At 32.8% G+C, this 19379-nt stretch overlaps 1 protein-coding gene across 1 annotated transcript in view; it reads right to left on the bottom strand.

Annotated features, from left to right (window-relative positions):
- GABRG1 (gamma-aminobutyric acid type A receptor subunit gamma1) overlaps nucleotides 1-19379 on the bottom strand; it is a 60621-nt gene that overhangs the window by 21886 nt on the left and 19356 nt on the right. The window contains exon 3 of the mRNA XM_060091312.1: nucleotides 8708-8775. Within this exon, the coding sequence (XP_059947295.1) occupies nucleotides 8708-8775 (68 nt within the window). The remainder of the gene's footprint in view (nucleotides 1-8707; nucleotides 8776-19379) is intronic.

Raw genomic sequence — 19379 nt, 5'->3', positions numbered from 1 at the left:
TGATCTTGTTCTAAACATAAACAAAAATAAAGGCTACAATGGACATGGTGTTGTCCAGTGACCTATTCTCATAAAAATACTTCTGCTCTATAGGCATCTTTGTTATTTTAATTTAATCCCACCTAATTCCTGCTAAATTTATAGTTGAAAATGGCTCAAGCCAGTGGCTGCCAAAACTGGTTGACCAGAAGTCCCCAAAGAGCATTTTCAAAATTCTGATTCTAGGTCCCCATCCCAGATTACTGAATCAGAACCTCACAAAGCAATACTGAAAAACTGCCTTTTTCTTAAATGCAGTTTGGGTTTCTAAAAGTTTGGAAAATTTCAACTTAAAATTCTATCACTTCCACAAGGCATTTCTATCCAATAACTAGGTTTCTGACCAAAAAAAAAGGTAAAAGTAAAAGAAATAAAGAGAGTTAGAGAGAAAGAGAGAGAGAAATCCATAGACGAGATTTGTACAGAATTCCTCAAACTGTACAGTATAACCTGTCATCTCTTTAAATAAAATTTCTATATATAAACACTGTATGACAACATGTGTTTATGTGTGTGTGTATTTAAGAAAACTTTAACATTCAACTAATAAATGTACCTCAACAGAATTTTAAATGTAATCTTCAAAAATGGTGAAATATTATCTCTCTGAAGTTATTTTAGGCCAAGTTAATTATCACCATATGTGCTAAACTGCTTTTTCTTAGATATTCATTGTTTTTCTTTTTTTTAAAGAGTATTATTAGCAATATATTAACGTTTGTCATTCTCCTAGTGTAAATAAATTTTCTAGTAAGAAGTGAAGCAATCAAAGTGGTTGCCTAATAACTTTGAGTTTATCATTGAAAGCCCTTGGTAGGTACCATATAACTCATATAATTTGATTTTAAACAAAGAGGTGAAAAATGTATACTCATAAGATATGGTTATATCATCTATAACATTTGACAAATGAAACAGTGCCTTGAATCAGCTAGGCAGGAAGCAAGGCTACCTACCTTTTAATCACGTGTATGATTAGGTCCTTATTCTGGCAGAACTTTCCCCCTAATCCTAGCCTGAGGCCAGAACTACCAAGCAGTACAGGCCCATTCTACAACATTCTCTATCTACTAATTCATGAAGGACTCAAAATTGTAACTAACCTGGGAGGCAGATCATTAAAAAACAATTCAATATAGACACCTCCAAAATCTGACCAAGATGTTAGATAATGGATTACTAGATAGATTATGGTACAAATACATCCCCTAATATCATGCAACATTTAATGATATTTTAAAAAAGTAGTTAAGTGGAATATCAGTCATGATATAATAAGTAGAAAGACACAATGTTATAAAAATATGTATAATATTAAGAGTATAACATTTGGGAAAGCTATCTACATGAAATTATTAAAATGGTAGTTAACAATAGTGACCACTGGATAATCATAATCTAAAATATTAATTTTTTCTTTTGCCTAAATGGAATTTATAATTTTCCAATATTGGTCGTGTATTTCCTTTTTTAAAAAATTAATTAATTAATTTTTTGGCTGCATTGGGTCTCCGTTGCTGTGCGCGGGCTTTCTCTAGTTGCAGTGAGCGGGGGCTACTCTTTGTTGTGGTGGGCGGGCTTCTCATTGCAGTGGCTTCTCTTGTTGTGGAACGCAGACTCTAGGCGCACGGGCTTCAGTAGTTGCGGCTCGCGGGCTCTAGAGCGCAGGCTCAGTAGTTGTGGCACACGGGCTTAGTTGCTCTGCGGCATGTGGGATCTTCCCGGACCAGGGCTCGAACCCGTGTCCCCAGCATTGGCAGGCAGATTCTTAATCACTGTGCCACCAGGGAAGTTCCATGTATTTCTTTTATAATAAGGAAAAAATCCTATATTAATGAAAGAATTTTAGAAATAAAATAGCATAGGGTCACCATTTGCAACTTAAAATATGTATGGGTTCGTACACAGAACTTCCCTGGCCCTTCCTCTTCTGTATCAATATAATATTTTAGTTTTTATACATCTTCCCCACTAGGTTTTATACTTCTCCAAAGGAAAGAGGCCATATATATTCTAACTTAGTAGCCAATGTACCAACTTTCACAATACAAGTCTTACATAAATAAAAGACAAATAACACCATAAAATAAAAATTTAAATGTGTTTTTTTCAACTTAAGAAATAGTAAAATTATTTTAATAATTTTTGGAGGTTCAGAGGTTATTTTAATTTCTTTATTCTAAGAGTTTTAACTTCCTATTCATGGGGCAAGTGAGCATTCTGGATCAAAGAAGTACAGAGTTGAAAATAATATTTATTTAAAATTTTTAATTTTATCTCTGCTAGTGTTGAATCAAAACTTACCTAAATTCTATATTATTTTAAAATAAAGCCTGTGAAAAGAAATAGATTTTATGGTATTTAATGAAAACAATAAATCTTAGCATAATATGCAAAAGAAAAGAAATTAAAACTATGGCAACAAACTTTAAAATATCGTACAAACCAAACAAATAAACTTAATGCGTTTGCTGTTTCATAATTCCTAACAATAATATAGCTGGCAAGGAGTGACCGTTTCCTGTTAATATAGTAAGAGGAAAAAACACAGTTAATTTGATATGTAGAAGGTATGCTTGAGGCTTTATTTCCTTAAATCTGGAAGCAGCAGGAACAAAAAAGAGAGAAAAGGAAGAAGAGGAATGAGAGGGAAGAGAGAGAGAGAGAAAGGCAGAGACAGAGACAAAGAGAGATGGAAAGATGAACCTATGAACATTAGCACCTATTGTATGAACCATTCTGAAGAAATGTGCTCCTTGGAAGAAGTTCATGGAGAAAAAAATTCTCTCTGAGCACCATCTTTCTCAATATATCTAAATGTTTAAACCCAAGTTATATGTCTAGGGAGTTTATTGTCAAAAACAAGTCTGATAAAATAGGGAAAATAAAAAAATATTAAACTTCATTTCTCACCATTCTCCAATAGATTATTTAACTATACCTCACCCCCTATACACACATTCGATGGTTGGCCATTCCATTTGAATGATGGAATAAAATTTGGTTTCTGGGAAAATCTCTTATATCCCATACTGTATTTCCATACAATAATAATTAGTGTTTATAACTTTCGTAGTTCCATCTACGCTTTTAAAGAATATTTTTTCTTTTATAGGGAGCAGTTGAATTTTCCTTTTCTGGTAAAAAGAGTCTGAAAAGGGGCATTATTGTTAAATATTTCTATACTGGACAGAAAGAAAACAACTTGTCTTTTGCTAAATTATTTAATCCTATGTGTGTACTGCTCTCCCCAGCATTGTCATCTCCAGCAGGTAGTTACTTTGGAGTCTAGCCTAGCTTGTGCCCTGGCTCCTTTCTAAGTTGCCTTCCTCATAACTTGTGTTTTCATTCGTCAGCCCTGTCTCCATTACCAAAACCAATCGCAATTTCATGCTGGAAGAATCTATTCAGCTTTGGAAGCATATTTTAAGACCATGTGACCTCTGACCCTGACAGTTAGGAAGATATAAACTTAAGTTCTACAGACATGAAATGGGATCTTGTTCTTGAACAGTTTTTTATAGCTGTTTTTTTCTCTCTGGTCTGACACTTTCAAAATATGTATATTGATAATCTCTTAAATATTGGACTATATAATGGTGTACCAGTTCCTATGAGTAAACCCATGTCCAAATTATACCTGGAATTTTCAATTATAACTGTTTTCTACTTACTCCCCTTGTGTTGTATACCTATAATATCACCTTGGATTCTCTGGAGCTGTCATTGATTTTGACTTGATTTAGAGAATCACTATAACCCTTGAACGTTGTATTTGCTACCAAAGGATAAGTGCAATTGTTTAATTATCCTGAGACATTTACTTGAAAGAGTGAAAATACATAATCTCCTCAAAACCTGAAAAAATAAAAGGTTAAAATACTTTAATTCCAGTCTAATAACCTCTATTAACATTTTTTGCCTTCAGTTTTGATTGTATATTTCTGTTCTGTTTACAATTATAGTTTTAATTAGAGATGCATAGTTGAACAGCCTCTTTCCAAGTTAACTTTTCAATCTTCATTAGTGCATCTGTTTTTCACTTTGCACTTAAATTCTCAAAATAGAAATTATAAGAACGATCTATTTATTGACTGATTTATTCATTCTTTCAACATGCAATTATTAAATATCTATTTTTTGACAGTGACACCAGGATTGAAGCCATTAACCCTGGATTTAAAAAGAAAAGAAAAGAAAGACATATCCTATTGTAGAATGATATTGCTTTAGGTCTTATCAGTAATCTACAGATACTATTCTATGTAGCCAAGCTTAAAATGAAACAACCATTTTGCACCAAACAAAATTTTGCCTCATTTGAAAAAATAAAAACATTAAACCTATGTATTAATTTTGTTCCTTATCAGTAACTTAAGTTGTATGTGTAAAGAGGGAAAAAACACTTGCTTGCTTAATTACACTCAAGTCCGCTTGCTTTATTACACTCACAGTCAAAGCAATTTTGTTCATTTTATAATAACTGAATTCTAATTTTCCTGCATGGTTTAGTTAAAATAGTCTTCTATGTAAACTGTTCCTTAATCCCTAGTATGACAATGCTTCTCTTTTAATAAACACTATAAAATATTCCACAGTTTTTTTTTCTTATATGTGCTTTAGTATCACCAATTTTAAGAGTAATTTCATTTAATTAGCTTGTTTAAAAAACTATCACTGTCCGAGGTTACAAGTGTGCAATTTGCCCTACTGGGAAAACTAAATATTTAATACCATGAAACTTTTATATAGGAAGGTCATCATAGAAGTCTCTTGTTAGCCATTCTTGTCAAAATATTTCTGGAATACTAATTCAGTCTTGAATTCTACTTCTTCTTTAATGACCTCATTTTTCTTTAATGAATTCATTCAAATTGAAAACAAAAGCCCCAAATAAAACATATACAATGCAGGAAAATTTAGACTTCCACATGCCCAAATGGGCTTATCTAAGTATTGATTAATTAGAGACTGAATATTTTATGATTTTTTTAAAGAGAAAATTAACATTTTAGTAAGGCATTACTTTATGAAATCTTATATTTGCATAATGTTAAATCAATACACACAGGTATATAGAATGTTTTATCTTTACAAAAACCAAGAGGTTGTATACAAATTTGTTTGGGGTAGAAGTAATGCTAAAACACTCTTTGAAACTTTCTCTTCCCTTGCTTTATCTTCATTTTCTTGCCAACTATGCTGTTTAATTTACTACCTCAATTTCATCTTTCAGGTCCTTAAATATATTGGGTTGGCCAAAAAGTGCCTTTGGTTTTTTAAGTAAAAATAAAAGGCACATTTTTCATTTTCACCAAGAACTTTATTGAACAACGTATTCCCCCTTTTGTTCCACTACATTCTGCCATTTTTCAGGCAACTTCATAATTCCATCTTCCCAAAACTTTTAATCTTTTTGAGCAAAGAACTGTTCCAGGTACCTTTTACAGTCTTCCAGGGAATTGAAATTTTTTCCAGAATTTTGTAAATACCGAAATAAATGGAAATCTGAAGGTTCAGTCTCTGGTAAATACGGAAGAAGAATCAGAACTTCCCAGCCAAGCTGTAACAGTTTTTGCCTGGTCATCAAAGAAACATATGGTCTTGTGTCATCCTGATGGAAGATTATGCATTTTCTGTTGACTAATTCTGATGCTTTTCGTCAAGTGCTGCTTTCAGTTGATCTAATTGGGAGCAGTACTTGTTGGAATTAATTGTTTGGTTTTCCAGAAGGAGCTCATAACAGAGGACTCCCTTCCAATCCCACTATATACACAACATCACCTTCTTTGGATGAAGACCGGCCTTTGGTGTGGTTGGTGGTGGTTCATTTCACTTGCCCCACCATCTCTTCCATTCCACATTATTGTACAGTATCCACTTTTCATCGCCTGCAACAATTTGTTTTAAAAACGGAATGTTTTCATTACGTTTCTGTAGAGAATCACACGCAGAAATATGGTCAAGAAGGTTTTTTTCACTTAACTTATGTGGAACCCAAACATCAAAGTGATTAACATAACCAAGCTGGTGCAAATGATTTTCAATGCTTAATTTGGATATTTTGAGTATGTCGGCTATCTCTCATGTGTTATAATGTTGATTGTTCTCAATTACTGTCTTGATTTGATCCCTATCAACTTCAACTGGTCTACCCTACCGTGGGGCATTGTCCAGAGAGAAATCTCCAGCACAAAACTTCACAAACCACTTTTGACAGGTTTGATCAGTCACAGCACCTTCTCCATACACTGCACAAATCTTTTTTTGCATTTCAGTTGCATGTTTACCTTTCTTGAAGTAATAAAGCATAATATGCCAAAAATTTTGCTTTTTTCTTCCACCTTCAGTATTAAAATAGCTACACAAAAATTCATCAGTTTGGTAAGTTTTTTTTTTAATGCATGATGATACGACAGCTGTCACAATACAATCTAACAAAATTGTTTCAAATTAAATTAAAGACAACTAAGAGCTACCAGAGCCATCTTACAGGAAAAAACAAACGAACATTTTGGCCAACCCAATATATGTTCCTCAAGGTCTGATATTTGTTTCTTTTTCCTTCTCTCTTTACTTTAACACTGCTTTTCCAATTCCTCAGAGGTTTAGTTAATCCCTGATAAATATTTGCTCCAGCCCTTTCTCCTGACAGTTGGCTCCTATTTTCAGACTCTCAAATTCAACTTATCCCAAGCCAGTTCATATTCATTTGCACTAAGGCAACAAAGATGTCCATTATGGTGTGGCCAAAAGGCTGTCAGTACAGTAATCAACATAGGCAGCTGTGAAAGTTAATTACAATCATGTGAACATCATATTGAGTAAGAGAAAAACTGAGCATGACTGTAATACTATAAGAATAAGCAGACACAAACAAGTATATAATAATGGTTATTCAGGCATAAAGTGGTTAAAATCAGTAATAAAGAGACAATTTGTTGTAATAATGAATAAATGAAGTTAGGGAGAAAAATCATCAAAGTGTTAGAGAATTATCTTTGCATGGTGTTATGGGCTAAATGGTGTCCTCCCAAAATTCATATGTTGAAGCCCTAACCCCCAGTACCTCAGAATGTGACTGTATTTGAAGATAGGGCCTTTAAATAGATGATTAAGTTAAAATGAGGTCTTTAGGGTGGATCCAAATCCAATCTGACTGCTGTCTTTATAGAAGGGAAAATTTGGATACACAAAGAGCACCAGGGAAACACATGCACTGAAGAAAGCCCATGTGATGACACAGTGAGAAAGTGGCCATCTGCAAACCAAGGAGAAAGGCCTGAGAAGAAAGCAAAGTTGCTGACACCTTGATTTGGACTTCTGTCCTTAAAAACTGGAGACATAAACATCTGAAATGTCTGTTGTTTGAGCCAGCAGTCTCTGGCACTTTGTTACAGCAGCCTGAGAGAGTATCACAGGTGACCAAATCAGAGGAGATGAACATAACACATGATTGAGCTCATTAAATGGGACCAAGTAGTTTGACTCACAGAAATGGGATCATTAGGGTTTGGAGCAGCACATTTTCAACCTGTTTTAAATAATGTCTGTGGGTTATATTGGAATTATTAATTATGTCTTTCAATTGGTAATGAAAACTATTTATTCAGTGTATAAGAGATAAAGCATAGTTACAAACTTTTCCATTTTCCATCCTAAATGACCTTTCCTTGACACTTTGTCATATTCTCTCTTGCTCATATTTCTCTTTTACTCTTTCTTCCTTCTCTACTGCCAAACACTTATCTCAATCTCTTCTAAGTCAAGTTTCTCAAAATAGTAGTTCATAAAATTAACCTGCATTCCCACTTACTCACCATCACCTTGAAATCCACACATGATTGCATGTCTATCACTGCAGAACCCATATTTCTAGCTCTGTGACAAGAAGTTGGATAGGAGACCAATTTTGAGGATGGAGGAGAGACGTACGATTCAGCTGTTATTCTTTTCTTTCTTTCACTTTTCCACTGAATTTCACCTAACAGAGATAACCAGTACCATATAACCAACACCAGTGGGCCCAATTTATTGCATTTATCACTGGATTCTCATGTATGTTGACAACGGATTATTAATTCCTTCTTTTCCATTCTCTTTTCTTCCTGAGATTATACAATATCATCTTCTCCCTGGTTCTTCTCCTACCCTTTGACTTTTCTGAGTATGTCCCTTTTCTGCATTTCTCTTTCTTCCACCTGTATTTTACATGAATTGACCTCATTATAAGTACCATCTGATTCTCAGATCTGTGTTCCTCTTAATCTGCATCTTCCTTGGATCATTTCTTGAGGTTTTAAGCTATATTTTATGCTGCTTGTCCCTCTTCCCTCCCCAATTTACATCTATTTCCAGTCCTAACTTCTTCCTGGAAATTAAAATCCAAATCATTACTGGACAGTTCCTCCTGAATGTGCCTTCAGCATCTGAGGGCACATACGGCTATATTCCCTCTCTCAAAAAATGACACTACCACCTGCAAAATCATCTCTATACCTTGGAGTCAGCCTATGCACAACCAACAAATCACTAATTGCACCTGTTGCCCTGAACTCATTCAGAATTAGTTATCAGAAATTATTCACGTATTCTTTCTATTATTGTGGTATATATATATACTCCAGAACTCTATGCCAGATAACTATTTTTAATATTCATTACTCACCATATTTATGGGATCAACTGGTCCAATGCTGTTTACGTAAACATCAGTTTCAATTACTGTGGGCCTCACTGCAAAATACCAATATAAAGAATGGTCAACTGAAAACAGAACTACCATACGACCCAGCAATCCCACTACTGGGCATATACCCTGAGAAAACCATAATTCAGAAAGAGTCAGGTACCACAATATTCACTGCATTTCTATTTACAGTAGCCAGGACATGGAAGCAGCCTAAGTGTCCATCAACAGATGAATGGATAAAGAAGATGTGGCACATATATACAATGGAATATTACTCAGCCATAAAAAGAAATGAAATTGAGGTACTCATAGTGAGGTGGATGGACTTAGAGTCTGTCATACAGAGTGAAGTAAGTCAGAAAGAGAAAAACAAATACCATATGCTAACACATATATGTGGAATCTAAAAAAACAATAACAAAAACAAATGGTTCTGGAGAACCTAGGGGCAGGACAGGAATAAAGATGTAGACATAGAGAATGGAGTTGAGGACATGGGGAGGGGGAAGGGTAAGCTGGGACGAAGTGAGAGAGTGGCATGGACTTATATATACTACCAAATGTAAAATAGATAGCTAGTGGGAAGCAGTTGCATAGCACAGGGAGATCAGTTCTGTGCTTTATTGACCACCTAGAGGGGTGGGAGAGGGAGGAAATATGAGGATATATATATATATGTATAGCTGATTCACTTTGTTATAAAGCAGAAACTAACACTCCATTGTAAAGCAATTATACTCCAATAAAGATGTTAAAAAAAGAAAAAGAATGGTCAAAGATATAATCATAGGTTGTCTTAAATAAATCTTATTTAAATAAATCTTAACAACTATTACTATTTTACACTTTCAGTAATAAAACATTCTCATTATTAAATGAGGAAGCATGGCCCATTATATAAACACAACAACCTTTTCATTTTACAAATAAATTATGTAACTAAAAATTACCATTTTTGACTAAAAGCCTCCCAGTTTACAGCCTAAAACTGTCTAAATCATCCATTAAAACTAAGGAAGTTTATTCAGTTAAAAATGCTAGGTAATTTGCTCTGCAATAGTCATAGAATTTTAGGATTAGATAGATTTTAGAGCCTAAACATTGTTATATTATCCTACTTTGTGCATATCATGATGTGCTACCAAATGTTAAAAAACTTGCTCTTGGACTGGGAGAAAAAAAGCCCCGATTTGTACCTTTTGCTGATTTCAATGTTGTAAATACTCCCACAGTGAATGATTTAAAGACACCAGTGTGAAGTCACTGAATACAGAGTCGGGTAAATATATAATGAGTGGTTATTGTGAGCCAGTATAAGCTAGTTCTGGCATACACTGGAGCTTGAAGCATAGTTATGATGATTAAAGGAGGTGATAGATCTGAAGCGTCTATATCCAGGTCTGATTCTTGTGAGGAGCTTCATTAAATTTGTTCACACCTCATTCCTCTCTTGTTAACAAAATTCCTTTGGGTTGTTTATAGCTGGTTCCAGTGAAAGGTGTATTTTCATCTAATTCTCAGAGTATATTGTACAGCCATCCCTGTGGACTTCATCTGTTGTGTTTTGTACATAACCATTTGTGTTTTCCAAGTTAGTGTTTAAATGGTATATGCTGTATTCTTATATTCTATGAAAATGTGCAGCACAGGTCAGCCTTTTAAATGTTAATTTAATGATATGATTAACTAATATCTGCAATAGTGCATATTTGATTGTGATTTGGGCTTTGAACCTTTGTCAGGTATTTTTGGCTTGCTATAATGAGATTTACCATAGTGATGATAATTTACACTCATGAGATTTTTTTGTTCACTATGAAAAACATTTTCACATAGTTTCTTTTTACTCCCTACCCCCCTGCCATATAAGGCATAAAGGGCTCATTTACTGATTCAGCAAATACTTGTTGAGGAATGCATATAAAGTTTTCATAAAGAAGACTAGAAGGGAAAAAGACATTGTGAGAAGAAAATCCGTCATAGATCTCATGGAGATTTACATAGAGATAATGCAAATAAAATAAAGCAGAAAAACCACCTTGTACCCTGAAAGTTTCTATGCTAAAGTAAGCATGTTTCCAGTACTGTATACTCAGTTATCCTTTCTGGATAAGTTTATGTGATTTCCCTTTCTGGCCCAGTACTTACCACTCTTACAATGCAGGCACTATATTAGACCTCGCAGGATGAACCCCTTCCTCTAGTACATAGCTGAATCTGCCTGTCTGAGTCCCTATCCTGTCTCAGGTCTCCCTATCTTAGTAACTTTTAGTCTGTCAGAGCTTCCAGGCTGGTAAGCTTCCATGGAAAACTTGAGGCATTTTGGAAAACAGTGCCTGTATTATTTTAAAACCATATTTATTTTTAATCTTTGAAATTATAAAAAGCCCTACACTTAGAAAAACATACAGTATTTATTTAGTTTGTTTTACCTCAAGCAAATATTTTATTACATGACATACATATTTTCTTTTCTTTTCTTTTTTTTTTTTTTTTTTTTTTTTTTGCCGTACGCGGGCCTCTCACTGTTGTGGCCTCTATCACTGCGGAGCACAGGCTCCAGACTCGCAGGCTCAGTGGCCATGGCTCACAGGCCCAGCCGCTCCGCGGCATGTAGGATCTTCCTGGATCGGGGCACGAACCCGTGTCCCCTGCATCAGCAGGCGGACTCTCGACCACTGCGCCACCAGGGAAGCCCATACATATTTTCTTAGCTAGAAAAATAAATGGGATTTGTTAGAAATAGTTTTAGTATGCAAAACTATAGGTTTCTAGATTTACATGATACATGACAATGTAATCCGATCTAGTAGCCAACAATTAGATTTCTTAAATAAAAGTAGGTTCTATGACTTATAGAAGGTTATATAGCTTAACCTAAGCTGATGACTTCTGAGATGAGTTGCTTTAATCATTTGCCATTTATGTTTGACTAGCTATGAATTGTAACCAATAAATATCATATAATTAAGCTAATTATAACTAGAATTACAGAGTGGTTTTTATGAAAGTCAATTAATAACAATAGGTTTATTAGTTTCATTTAGTATATTTATTAACAGTTATAAGCAATTAAGTGCAATGTTGTTTCTGTTATTACATAGTTTACTGTCTTGGATCATAGTAATTTATCAAATTAAATTAAATTAAATTAAATTAAATTAAATTAAATTAAAATACAGGATTTTTAGTAATTGAGTAAGTACTTTCTTGGCTTTATGATTTTCTCAGTAGAAAGTTTGTCCAATTGCAGGATTTTAGTGATATTTAAAAAGGAAAACACCATACTTCAATTCAAAAGTAGAAAAATGAAACTAAAAGAAAATTGTTATTCCAAGCTTATTAAATGATGTTTAGAAAGTGGACACACAATGTTTAATTCATCAATACACACAGAGATCAAAGATCTGTTTTTTGTGATAGTACAACAATGACTGAGAAAAGCATGTACTGCCACAGCAAATTACATTTTTGATAGAGGGAAGACAGGTAAAGATGACACTGAATTATTTTTGCAAGGCCCCTTTCTGTGCTGTGACTTCTAAGTACTTTGCTTTAAGTATCTCACCAGAATATAAATAAACACCTAGTGGAAATGAGTATATAGAAATAGACATTCCAGGCAACTTAGTAATCTAGAAAATGCAAAGAGGAAAGAAAAGAGAAAGAAAGAAAAAAACAGTGAGCTCAACATCGAGTTTCCAGGTAGTTAAGGCAAAACTGAAGAGAGCTCACTCTGGGTGGGGAATTGGTTATCAGTCAGAAGATATAAACTAAAATGAATTTTAAAAATATTTTCTTCATACTTATTTTTAACCATGCTGTATTCCAATAGTCTAAGATATCTTTAGCATAATATGTAGCTTTTTGGTCACTTTGGATATTAAAATTAATTTAAGTCAGACAAAAACTCTAATTCTGGAAAATAAGATAAATGGTCTTTTCTTACTGCCCCTAAATGGTATTAAAAAAGAAATAGTCCCACTGATCTGGATATTGCAGTTATACAGATTTTGAAAGAACTATGACTAATATGTCTATTGCCCTAGAACAGACAGCAGGGGTCTCAACACAAAGATGTCATATTTGGGTCCAGATACTTCTTCCCAGGCCTTACTAGCAAGGAATGTCAACTAACATTTTCCATCTCCTTCCCCAGGTTACATATGGACAAACAGACACTTGGATACACATGGAAGAAAAGGTAGATATGGATAAATAGATACTTGAGACTGTGCTAATACCTTAGCTAGTAGATACTAACACAGACATCTAGAAAAGATACTAACATAAATTTTGGACAGAAAGGAATGCCTTCAAAGATCACTTTAATAATTATTCATATTTGTTTGTTTTCAAATTTTTTATTGAAGTATATTTGTTTTATACTATTGTGTTAGTTTCAGGTGTTCAGCATAGTGATTCAGTTATTTTTTTCTGATTATATTCCATTACAGATTATTACAAGATATTGATTACAATTCCCTGTGCTATATAGTAAGTCCTTGTTGATTATCTATTTTATGCATTTTATGTATAGTACTTTGTATCTGTTAATCCCATACTCCTAATTTGTCCCTCCTCCCCTTTCTCTCCCCTTCGGTAACCATAAGTTTGTTTTCTATGCCTGTGAGTCTTTTTCTGTTTTGTATATAGAGTCTTTGTATTATTTTTTAGATTCCACATATAAGTGATATCACATAGTATTTGTCTTTCTCTGTCTTACATACTTCACTAAGTATAATATTCTCTAGGTCCATCCATGTTGCTGCAAATGGCAATATTTTGTTCCTTTTTATGGCTGAGTAATATTCCTTTATATATATATATTTATATATATTACATATATGTATATATATCATATATATCTATATATATAGATATATATATATAGATATATATAGAGATATATAGATATATATATATAACTTATCTTCTTTAACTGATCTGTTGATGGGCACTTGGGTTGTGTCTATGTCTTGGCTATTATAAATAGTGCTGCTGTGAACACTGGGGCACATGTATCTTTTTGAATTAGGTTTTTGTTTTTTCTGGGTATTTGCCAGGTAGTGGGATTGCTGGATCATATGGTAGCTCTATTTTTATTTTTTTAAGGAACCTCCATGCTGTTTTCCATAGTGGAGGCATCAATTTGCATTCCCAACAACAGTATACAAGAGATCCCTTTTCTCCACACCTTCTCCATCATTTATTATTTGTAGACTTTTTGATGATAACCATTCTGACAAGTGTGACGTGATACTTCATTGTGGTTTTGATTTGCATTTCTCTAATAATTAGTGATATGAGCATCTTTTCATCTGCCTCTTGGCCATCTGTATGTCTTCTTTGGAGAAATGTCTATATAGATCTTCTGCCCATTTTTTGATTGGGTTGTTTGGTTTTTCAATATTGAGTTGTATGTGCTGTTTGTATATTTTAGATATTAACTCCTTGTTGGTCGCATTGTTTGCAAATATTTTCTCCCATCCCATAAGCTGTCTTTTTGTTTTGTTGGTGATTTCCTTTACTGTGCAAAAGCTTTTGAGTTTAATTAGGTTCCATTTGTTTATTTTTGCTTTTATTTATTTTTCCTCAGGACACTGATCTAAGAAAATATTACTACAATTTATGTCAGAGAATGTTTTGCCTATGTTCTTTTCTAAGAGTTTTATGTTGTCATGTCTTATATTTGGGTCTTTAAGCCATTTTGAGTTTATTTTTGTATATGGTATGAGGGAGTGTTCAAATTTCATTGATTTACATGTAGCTGTCCAGCTTTCCCAACATCACTTTTTGAAGAGACTTAAGTCATTTATTATGTATACTCTGAGATGAACAGATAAAATGTTACTCTGCACAGTACATATTACTACTTATATCTAAATAGAAATTAATTAAATTTAATTGAAATTTAGCTATACTAGCCACATTTCTAGTACTCAATAGTCAATAACCAATTTCAAGTATTCAATACTCACAAATGTATGACTGTTATTAATATATATAATATATATTAAATATATGTAAATTTAATTATTTGGAATTTCTTCTTAGGAGAATGAAAGACTGATCTCTTATTCTGTAGTTTAATGTCTCTTTAGACAGCAGACTTAGCAACGTGCTCCCACTCCTACACCTGATCAAGGGAAAAGAAAGTTGGAGAGGAGATTTAAAGAAAGAGAAACAATGGAGTATCTTCACACCCACTCTTTAGAATGTCTAGGATATTTTATTTTCTTGTGGGTACAATTCACATCAAAGGAAGATAACTGGACCAGAGGCATCTTACCAGTTTTTTGGCCACCAGCAGTACGTATCTCCATACTAGATTGTTGATGAAAGTAGCTAAGGCAGGTGGAAGGTATAGAGAAGCCTCTAGATTCCCCAGGTCAAGGAATTGAACAGTATAAAATGCCTACGAACAATAACATAAAGCATTTCTACTCTATTCCTACACTCCTACCCTCACTATTTATATGTTTGTCTATCCAAATGTACCAAGGGCCATTTGGTGTTAACCTAAAAAGAAATAAAAACTAAGAAGACAAAAATTTCAAACTGCACCCAGTTAACTTCTCATATCTCCTGCATGTTCCCATCACTAGAAACGTAGAACAATTAGACAGATGGAATAAAAAAAAGCAGATCCTCCCCTTCTCACCCCAAGTCCCTATCTAGTGACACATGTCTACCATCTATCCTGGTAGAGGGATAGCTTTAAATCTATTGGGATAGTAATTTTTTAGATTAGATCAAACTATTTAAATCACTGAAATTGTTTGAAAAGCTGTAGACTCTACCTGAAAAGTTGTTAAGAAATAAAAAAGAAAATTCAACATAAAGTAATTTCAGCTTTACTAGAATTACAAAGCCTTTTAATGTTAATTTGTTATTAATTTCAGAAGCCCTCAGTAAATTGGTTAAATTTGTTTTCATAATTTATGAAGAAGAAAGATGTTAACACAAATTTTGGACAGAAAGGAATGCCTACAAATCATGTGAACAATTAACTAATTCATTGTTTATAATCTGAGATGCACAGATACAAATGCTGCTATGCATGGTATAATTATCAAGGTACTTAGGACATGTTTCATTTAATCTATTAAACGATGTGATGTCACAGATGTATATAGCATTTGAAAGTCCAAATCTCGATCTGAAATAATTTAGGTAAAATGCTAAATTCATGAAGTAGAACAACTGTCAAAATACTTACACATGAAATTAAAAGATTATACATGCTAGGTTCTACTCAGAAAAGTTCACTCAGTAAATATGAAGTGAACATAATTTATGTTTCAGACATTATTTTAGCAATGAGGGATAGGGTGCTTTCTACCTTCAGGGAGCTGACATTAATTGAAATAAAAGAGAGTGTCAAATAACAATAGTGAAATATGACAAGTAAAATGGAAGTACAGATTTCTGTTTCTTGTGATAAGTAATTGGCATCAATTTAACCATCTCAATAAAAACAACAACTTTTTAATGTTTAAAGCCATGAGAGTCCTTATGAAGATATAACACAAAATATTTATACACCAAATAACAATGCATTTACCTTTATGAAGCAAAATCTACAGGAGAAAAAGGGAAATACAGATAGTAACACACCAAAAATTGAAGAGGGAAAATAAATCATTAAATTTGCAACTCAAAAACAAAACAAAACAAAACAAAATAAAATATAGTGAAGGTTATAATAAAGACAAAGTAGAAATTACAAGGTAGTTAATAGAAAAACAGTAGAGCTCATTTGTTAATAATGGAAATTCTGAAAAAATCCACTTCTCTTAATTTTCTTGATCAGAAAAAAGGGGGTAATAATACAAAATATAAAATAGGAAATAACAAATGGGAACTAAACATTGAAACAGAAAAAGTTTTTTTAATCCTAAGAAATTACTTTGAAGACTTCTTTGTAAATAAACTTGAAAACCTAAATAAAAGAGATAGTTTTCCTATGCAAATATAGATTACCAAAAATGAGTAGAAAGCACAAACAGACCAATTTTCTTAGGAAAACAAAGGGATCAAAGTGATTAACTATTTTCAAAAAGCACAAGACCTGGATGAATTTATAATGGAATTCTATCAAACTTCCCAAAGTCAGATGATGCTAACACCCAGATAAAGTGCTAGACCTTTGAGAATGAAGGAAAATACCTTTTCATGAAACATATGTAAAAGGATGGCTAAAACAAATGAAGACAGTACTCAAAAATAAAATAGAAGATGAATATCACTTATAAATACCAATTCAAAACACTAAATAATATATTAGCAAGCAGAATCCAATACCTCATTAATTTTATAATATATCATGACCAAGAGAGCTTTAGTCCAGAATGCAAATTATTTCAATTATTACTATACACTGTACTAATAGATTTAAAGAGGATAAAACTCAAAATTATTTCCGGAAATGTTGAAAAAGGCTTTGAAAAATTTCAGTACCAATTCTTGATTTTAAAACTAAATCAAGCAAATCAAAGGATAAGTTCTTAATGTGAATATTCATATGAAGAAACACTAGAGTCATTTCCATAAGAACTAAAACGAGGCAAAATTACCCATTATCTCCACTACTATTCATTATTATATTAGACATGTTAGACAATGAAACAACATAATGCTTTTAGACAAGATAATTCGATTAGTTGCATATGAGTTGGTAAATAAAATACTTTTTTGTATATGGTATGATAGCATATTTTGAAAACGATGCTTAAACTAACAAAAAAAATCAGTAAGGCAGCAGGAAGGTAGTAAGATATAAAATGAACATTCATAAATCAATGACATTGATATACAAAACCAGAAATCAGGTAGAGGACATTAGAGTCGAGGAAATATTTACAGGAGAAAAAAATTAAATACTTAGGATTCAATTTAAGAAATATGAAAAATCTATGAGTAAATCTTAAAACATTCCAGAGAGATACAAAATTAACATGAAGATTTAGAAAGACAGCCCATATTCCCATATTAGATGATTCAATGTTATAAAGATGTTAGTTTTCCCAAAGTTAATTTACAAATTTAATGCAATCCCAATAAAAATATCAACATCTCTTTTTTAAATGTATCTAAACTTGTTGATAACAAAGCTCCTATTTTTTTTAAATGACATGCAATAGCCAGGAAAACTGAAAAGGAAAAACAAAACAAAATGAAAATATGAGGTGGGGCCAGCTTTATAAGATATTAATACTAAATGTTTTAGTCTCAAAATACTGTTGAATCTCTACTGTTAATATAGTGTGGTGGCAAATAAATAGAAAAACAAATGAAAGAATGGAATAGAAAGGACAGAAATCACAAAAGTGAATAAGAAAATGTAATATATGATCTAGTTAACATCTCAAACAATGGAAGCAAAGATTGACTTTTTAATAAATCATGCTGAGTCAACAGAAAAGCCATTTGAAAAAGATAAAAGTTAGATTCATACTTTACACCATACACAGGAATAAAATTCAAAGCATCAGGGAATTAAATAAAAGAAATAAAATCATACAAATGTTAAAAGTAAACATAGATGAATTCCATTCAAAGTGGAATATAACCAGTAACCTGGAAACGAAACTATTAAAAAAAGGTTAACATAACCACATTGAATGGGGATAGGGAAGAAAAGAACTAACCTAAGTTACTTTTGGGAACAGTATTTTGATTACATACTGCAAAGATAAAGGCAAAAAAAATGTATATAAATATTTTATTCTAGTTAATTTTTTATAGACATGTTAAAATTATAGAATTACTTTATGTATTTACTGGAATTGAACAAATAATAAAACATACTATGGGTAAATGAGAGCCAGGTGTCTCCCTGATGGAAAAAGAAATTACAGATAAGGAAAAGGGAAAGGTTAGAATGAACCCTATTGTCTTTGGATTGGAAACAGGGCTGTCAGTATTGACTTCTGGTTTATAATACATAAACACAGGGATAGACATAGAAATATAGATGCCTGTGAATGTATGTGTAGAACATATATTTTCTCCTTCTGCCCAATGAGAAGGTCAAGAAGCAATGACACCCAATATTAAGAAATACACCTGGTGCTCACATCTTGGTTTCTAAATACCATTCTACAAAAAGAGGAACCAGGGTTCTTGGAGAAATGATGAATTCCATTGTTGGATCAAGAGGAGCCTGGAAAATTTTATGTGCTAGAAAGTAAGGATATGCTCAGAAAATGATAGAAACATAAAAGAACAGAGAAATAAAATTATAGGGAGTACCAGTTGTCATATTTTCATTTTGAGCAATAAAATAAACAACGATGGTAAAGGATAATAAACTCTAAGATAAGATATATATCTAGAGGTCTACACTGAGTAAATAAATAAGTGAATAGATAACCAATTGGACAAGTCACAGATCCTACTTCCTGCAGAATTACAATTAATTTGTGTAGAAGGAATGATGATAATATTGACTTACCATTTGACAAACATCACAGTAATACTCCTGCAGGTAAGAATCATTGATAGAGACCAGAGGAATGGACAAAAGTGTGCTGAGAAATATCTGCATATTTCTCCCCAGTGCAGTATCTCCTTACAACATATTTATTAGTCAAAAAGAAAGATAATAACTTCACAGTGAAGAAACGTGGAAGAAACCACACTT

This window comes from Mesoplodon densirostris, chromosome 1 (genome assembly GCF_025265405.1).
Source record: "Mesoplodon densirostris isolate mMesDen1 chromosome 1, mMesDen1 primary haplotype, whole genome shotgun sequence".
Classification (NCBI taxonomy): domain Eukaryota; kingdom Metazoa; phylum Chordata; class Mammalia; order Artiodactyla; family Ziphiidae; genus Mesoplodon; species Mesoplodon densirostris.
This window is presented reverse-complemented; position numbering and strand designations above follow the sequence as displayed.